This window comes from Protomyctophum bolini (assembly GCF_963924005.1).
Source record: "Protomyctophum bolini genome assembly, chromosome: 1".
Taxonomy (NCBI): Eukaryota; Metazoa; Chordata; class Actinopteri; order Myctophiformes; family Myctophidae; genus Protomyctophum; species Protomyctophum bolini.
In genome coordinates, this window is record NC_137862.1 from 43,311,158 (window position 1) to 43,318,543 (window position 7,386).

At 48.4% G+C, this 7,386-nt stretch overlaps 1 protein-coding gene across 1 annotated transcript in view; it reads right to left on the reverse strand.

Annotated features, from left to right (window-relative positions):
• Positions 1 to 6,807, reverse strand: part of minar1 (membrane integral NOTCH2 associated receptor 1) — a gene marked incomplete at both ends in the record, with an annotated part of 28,309 nt that extends 21,502 nt beyond the window's left edge. The window contains 9 exon segments of the mRNA XM_080770768.1: positions 1,540 to 1,764; positions 1,950 to 2,227; positions 3,037 to 3,469; positions 4,036 to 4,233; positions 4,604 to 4,778; positions 4,900 to 4,904; positions 4,907 to 5,055; positions 5,215 to 5,476; positions 6,568 to 6,807. Coding sequence (XP_080626894.1) covers positions 1,540 to 1,764; positions 1,950 to 2,227; positions 3,037 to 3,469; positions 4,036 to 4,233; positions 4,604 to 4,778; positions 4,900 to 4,904; positions 4,907 to 5,055; positions 5,215 to 5,476; positions 6,568 to 6,807 — 1,965 coding nt within the window.
• Positions 6,808 to 7,386: the final 579 nt, after the last annotated feature.

The window sequence follows — 7,386 nt, forward strand, 5'->3', positions numbered from 1 at the left end:
AGGGACGATATGGGTGTAATACCTGCACCTGAGAGTATAGAGGAGAGGGACGATATGGGTGTAATACCACCTGAGAGTAGAGGGGAGGGACGATATGGGTGTAATACCACCTGAGAGTATAGAGGGGAGGGACGATATGGGTGTAATACCACCTGAGAGTAGAGGGGAGGGACGATATGGGTGTAATACCACCTGAGAGTATAGAGGGGAGGGACGATATGGGTGTAATACAACCTGAGAGTATAGAGGAGAGGGACGATATGGGTGTAATACCACCTGAGAGTATAGAGGGGAGGGACGATATGGGTGTAATACCACCTGAGAGTATAGAGGGGAGGGACGATATGGGTGTAATACCACCTGAGAGTATAGAGGAGAGGGACGATATGGGTGTAATACTGCACCTGAGAGTAGAGGGGAGGGACGATATGGGTGTAATACTGCACCTGAGAGTAGAGGGGAGGGACGATATGGGTGTAATACCTGCACCTGAGAGTAGAGGGGAGGGACGATATGGGTGTAATACCACCTGAGAGTATAGAGGGGAGGGACGATATGGGTGTAATACCACCTGAGAGTATAGAGGGGAGGGACGATATGGGTGTAATACAACCTGAGAGTATAGAGGGGAGGGACGATATGGGTGTAATACAACCTGAGAGTATATAGGGAGGGACGATATGGGTGTAATACCACCTGAGAGTAGAGGGGAGGGACGATATGGGTGTAATACCACCTGAGAGTAGAGGGGAGGGACGATATGGGTGTAATGCCACCTGAGAGTAGAGGGGAGGGACGATATGGGTGTAATGCCACCTGAGAGTAGAGGGGAGGGACGATATGGGTATACTATAGTACCTCACCGGACCATATCTGTGGCCATATTAGGCCCTCGAGAGATTCCGTCAACGATATATCACGATATCTGTAGCTGAAAATAAAAAAATAAGATATTTTGTGCCACAAACTGGTCAAAAAGTACATGAATCCTGCCTCCTCCAAACAGTAAAACACTGACTGCAACTTGTCCACAACTTGTCTGTCCACAACAATGGGTAGCCTACTACTACTAGTACTAACTATAATCAATATCACTTTATTGGGAGGACAATATCGATATAATTGTATGTTATTGGATTTGATTAATTTTCGTTTCATGTCATATGAAAGCAGGGAATCATAGCTTCAAATTGACATTGGTTGTTCAGTTTGACCCTGCACCAGTTCTGGCTTATAGAGTAATGTCTTGCAGACAAACAGCGAATTGAGAAAACAGGCTTAAAAGGTTCACTTCTGTGGACTCTAACAATACACCTAGTTACATGTTTAAGCATGTATTTCATATTTACAAGTCGATTTCAGCTCTGACATTTATTTCAGACATGCTCTAGTATGTGAATTGTCTGACTGTGCTATTAACTCATTTTGGATAAAAAGTAATAATAATGTGTTTCTCCTCTGGTGAAAAGCTGGAGGCTGCACGTTGACAGTCCCTCAGTCAAATCTGGTCACATATCGGCACAGGCTGCACAGCCCTACCTGAGAGATCTCCCCGCGCACGCCGCTCAGAGACTCCAGCTTCTTCTCGATCTCTCCGATCCTCATCACCAGCTTGAACACGCTGGCCTTCAGTTCGTCGTCCGTGCCCGCGGTCTCCAGCGACTGGAAGAGGCGGTCCAGCTTGGACTTGGCCAGTTTGACCGTGTCGTTGTTTGACCGCTGCTCGGGCGAGCTGTCGCCCCCCTCCTCCGACCTGAGAGTGACCTGTTTGTGACAGTACATTTTGGATTTAGCTTTTAGTCTTATGTCGAGTCGGCTACAATGTATTTTGGCGGGTCTTTGTTGAAGTCATCGTAGCTTGTTTTTTATCTAGTTTTTCGTCAGTGAAAGGCGTTAAGTCGACGAACATTCTCCGTCATTGTTTTATAGTCGACGACATCAACGCTGACCTGAGAGAGTGACCCGTTGCTGTTGTAGAAGGAGGGCGGGACCACGCCCAACGACTCGCACACGCTCATGTCGTCCAGGAAGCGGAATATGTCGCTGATGTCGTCGCTGACCATCTCCGACTCCTCCTCGTCGGAGGAGTGTCTGAAGGCGCGCGCCACGTCTCTCTCGCCACCATACTTGGTCAGGTATTCGTTTTCGTTTTTCTTCTTCTGTTCCGCCTTCGTCCTCTCCGTCTGGGTTCCCACGCTGGACGAGCTGTCCGAGGCCCCTCCCCCTCCTAGCGGTGGGCGATATGGAAACATATACAACAGGTCATTTCGAGGAAGCAATCTGATTGGTTGAAACAGCCTTCTAGCTTCAAACCAGCATCATGGAACACCTAATCAAAACAAAGAATTCAGCCGTTTGTTCTCCCAGAGTGCAGCAGACTGGGTGGCTATGCTAGCTAGTTTCTGTTCTCCAAGAGCGCAGCAGACTGGGTGGCTAGGCTAGCTAGTTTCTGTTCTCCCAGAGCGCAGCACACTGAGTGGCTAGGCTAGGTCGTTTCTGTTCTCCCAGAGCGCAGCAGACTGGGTGGCTAGGCTAGCTAGTTTCTTGAGACATTTGTGGTTGTAGTGGCTTTGCCTTCATCTGTCATTAAAAAAATGACAAATTAGTTTTATGGGTAACAGTTGTATAATCGCAATATTACACTTGAGGGTGTGCGTTACTGTCATTAATGGCACTTCTGTGCTGCTTACAGAACTCGTTGGCCATTAGTGATAGTAACGCACACCCTCAGGTGTAATATTGCTTTAATATAATATCACAATATTTTTTTTCAAGCAGTATCTTCACAATACATGATGTTATCACAACATTTTTTATGGTTATTGTTGAAGTTACTTTAAACGTACGACCACCTACGAGGTAACACAAACTGACTTAATAGAACGTTTAGACTTATGTCTGTTCTACAAAAGTATAAATTAAGTAGGAACTGGAAATCACAGAATATACATTCACTGTTATCACGACATATATGATTTCTCTGATACGGCATTTTATCACAATATTTTATCACAATAAGATATTCCTCACACCTACCTCCTCCTCCCTGGAAGGACGAACTGTGCGTGATGTTCGTCTTGTCCCTGAATCGTTTCCCCGCCTCTCTCTTGTCGCACGCCATCGACGTTGCAACCTCCTTGGCTTTTATTCCGTTGGGTTTCTTTACGAACGCAGAGGGAGAAGACGCCGTCGGTTTCTCCTTCATGGGGCTCTGGAAGTTCCGCTCGCTGGCCTCGTTGTGACGGTGGTGGAGGTTGTCTTTGAGCGGGAGCGGCTTGCTGTTCAGAAACGACCGCTCGAACAAATCCCCGGCGGGTCCTGGTCCTCCCCCCTCCTCCGCATTGAGGCTGAGGCTCTTCACGGGCCAAGATGGCTGCTTGTTCCCCCCCGGTCTGCTGCTGTTGGCGTTCCTTCTGACGCTGCTGCTCACGCACTCGGACACCGTGGTCGGACCGAAGTAGGTGGAGGCCTGCAAGTAGGGATGAATCTCGTTACTTTGTATTGATAACGAGCACCTTATCGATCAGGCTTATCAAGCCGGGTTCTTATCCAGCCCACTATCGAACATTTTTATTTTGTGGAAAGACGGGAGACAATAAATACATTCTGAACAGAACTTTTACTAGGGCCTTCAAATACAGTACAAGTTCAAAAACACCGGGAGGCAATTTACCTTTTTACCAATAAAATAATATTAATATGTGTACTGTCATTTTAAAAGCGTAATGTTGTTTACCCGGGCAGCGCTGGTTGGCAGGTATCAATACACTTTTAGACCGACAAGTTTGTACCAGCATGGATGATTAGATTTATTTCTTGATCGCCTCTTGTCTTGATTGTTTAAATATGACGTCATGGGCCGCTATGCTCGATAACAGGCTTGATAAGCCCAAAGCTTATTGATACCGGGTACTCAACAAGCCCAAAGCTTATGGATACCGGGTACTCAACAAGCCCAAAGATTATTCATACCGGGTACTCAATAAGCTTGTTATAGGGTTTATTCGGGTATCGGTTATCGAGCTCCATGCCTACCTGCAGGTCGTCCAGACTCTCGTGCTTGGCGCGCCGCCTCTCCTGAATGGGCGAGTTCAGGGTGGTCTCGAAGTACGGGTTGTTGTACGGCAGTTCAAAGCTGTGGTTGAAGAAGGTCGGTGGCCTGTGGAGCTCCCTCCGGTGGTGGTAAACGGCATCGCCGCTACCGCCGCCCTGTTTGCTGTCTGTGGTGACGACCTGGAGAGACAACGACACAGCGGTGAACACACCGACACACCAATGTCAACACTGTGTCACTGGAGACATTCCAATATGAATATGAATCACTACAAATCTGACTTTTACCACATCTGTACGTAATTTCAATAGAAAGGTAAACCTTATTCTTCATTGTACATCATTACTATGATGTCTCTAACTTTTTTTTTTCAAGGACCACCTTAACTCTGAGAGTGTACATGGTTCCAAAATAGAATTCTGACAAAATGTCCACCAAAAGCCGGCATGGCGATGAATCCTGATTGTTTTCAATCAAAACATTGTGACTACAACACAATCCACCTCATTGTCTATTTATAGATATATAAAACAAGACAACCAAACAGACCTGTGAGTGGAAGTCCTCCTTGAAGATGTTCCTCTTCTGGACGCAGGAGTGGACTGAGAACGGCTCTCTGACCACGTGCTGCATGGACTCCTGGTCCGTGGTGGACTCACTGTCCATGTCCTGCACAGGGAAGTAGGTGCTCTGTATCTCGCAGGGGGGCAGCGGAGAGGGTGGGCTGCACCCGCTGGAGTACTGGGGCAGATGGTGGTGGGAGGGCGGGCTGGTACCACCACCACCTCTGCTGGAGTACTGGGGCAGATGGTGGTGGTGGGAGGGCGGGCTGGTACCCCCACCACCTCCGCTGGAGTACTGGGGCAGATGGTGGAGTTTATCCAGTGACGAAGCCCTACATTTCAAGTCCTTGCTGACGACCACGCCCAGAAGAAAGTTTGGGTCCGAGGAGGGGACGAACGGCTGGATGCAGCTGTTGCAGTCTGACGTTATCGGGCCGCCTGGAAGGGGAGGGACGTTTTGGGACGCGGGTCGATGCCGGGAGGAGTGGGGGTGGTGCTGGTGGTGCTGGTGATGGTGGTGGTGGGGGTGGGGGGGTTGGTGGGGGGGGTGTCTGGAGGGTCCTGCTCTGTGGTGGTGGTCCGTGTGTTCATCATAACCCCGCCTCCTCTCGCAGTAGGCGTCCGTATCCGACCGACACGACTCGAAGGACAGATTCTTGTGGAACTTACTGGCTCGTGGCGGGACCGCGACGGTGGGGCGGGACGGACCGGGGGAGGCGGGGAGCGTTGGGATGGCGGGGAGCATTGGGATGGCGGGGAGCGCTGGGACCGCGGGGAGCTTCTCCTTGGCTCCCCCTCCGTTCATCTGGATCAGGTTGAACATGGTCACGATGTCCGCCGCCACCATCAGCTTCTTGGACTGTTGGTTAATTAACAATTTAAGCATTTAGCAGATTAATGAATCCAGCACGATATACAGTAAGCAAGAACAACACATGGTAATTCCACACGTTCCACACCACCACAGGGAGTGCAGTGCCCGGTGTCGAGTCGGTCGGACCCACGGTTCCCCAGAACTGCCACAAAAGGCCTCTGCCAGGGCTCTGGACAGGGCCCCTACCCAGGCTCCATATATGGAGCTGGCCTGTTCTGACATCACAACACTCCATATTTGGGCAAGCCTGACACGGAACTCCAGAGAGAGTCACAAGAGAGACAGATACAGAAATCTCCATATATGGGCATAAAAGGGACACAACAGATGTGTCGAACAGGTACTCTCTGACAAGGGTACAACGGGTATTGCGTAGCCGGGTGGGGCTTGGAAAATACATCTGGGATCATAATCTAAGAACCTATCCGTCTAACAGTGTACACTGTGCTATCTAAAATCACACCTGTGTGAAGTGAGGGGCGCTCTTATATCATCGTACATCATGACGTAATTCTCCATTCAGTGTCAATGGGAATTTAATCTAGGACCTAAATAGCCGATTTGCTCGTCCACATATGACGTAAATTCTCCATTCATTGTCAATGGGAATTTAATGTTTTGCGTATATACGACAACAATCTACAAGCTGAATATAGGAGGGCCTAGCACCCCTCGAAAAATGCTATCTAAAAAGCTTCATATAGGAAGTGTTACCAAACAATACAATGACTAAACCATTTAGGTCTGAAGTCGATTCAACAAAATAAAATAAAAACAATTTTCAGTTTTCTGAAAAACCTGTTTCTATTGGTTCTCAAACTATTTCATGTCAAGGACCCCACAGAATCAATTGGCCGCCGACCCCATGCAAATATGTTGTTCCAGCCAGGGACCCCCAGAAGCATATGAGTTAAAAATGTTTGCTTTAAAAGAATACATATTCAAAGATTTGTGCCACATTTTTATGATTTTTCAAAAATATTAGCACAGAGTGCGCTACTACGAGCTTGTAGATCTGCTATTTTTCCAACAGCTAAAGTTCAACAGCTTAAAACACACAGGACATCAGTGTTTACTTGTTGGTCGTCCGCGGGGCCGCAGCCGCCTCGCATCTTGTCCCGGAACAGCTCAGCGGGGAACGCGGGGTCCAGGCAGGCCGTGTGGAACAGCAGACTGCGCAGTTTGGCCAGGTGCGCCAGGTCGAAGCGCGCGCACAGCGACCTGCACAGGTCCTGGTACGACATGGAGCTGTGGTTGCTGTCCAACTCCTCCAAGATACGCACCAGGAACAGGGAGTATTCCGGGAGGTGTTCCATGGTCGTCGGGCTGCGAGGCTGCGGAGGATATTGTAACGTTTAGCACCCTTTTGAGCTGGAGTCGAACCCAAATCTCCAACTCAGTAGACCAGGCAAGCAATTAGGCAACAAGCCACGGCGCCAAGAGAGCTAGCTCCCTTGGAGGAGCAAGTTATACACTATGGTCCGATCTTTAGGAGCTTTCACTATAGGACAGTGGTTTTCAACCAGTGGTCCGGGGACCACCAGTGGTGAGGAGGGGGGTTCCAGGTGGTCCCCATGCAGCTAAATGATGGAGATCAGGTAAACAAATAGACCCCTATCTTTAACTATTGACAGTTTAAAATTAAATGGACCCGCAAGTGTCCATTTGGTTTCATTTTACACTTTCAATAGTTCAATTTCTGTTAAACATCTGCATTACTTAATTGACCATGAGTCTACAATTGTTATTTTGAACAACGTTTGCCTATTATCTCTCCTATAGGTACCAACATCAATACAACAAAATCTTATCCAACGACAGCAAAACATTTTTTGGGGGGGTCCGAGAGGCTTAAATGTCATCAAATGGTGGTCCGTGGCTCACATGCCGAATAA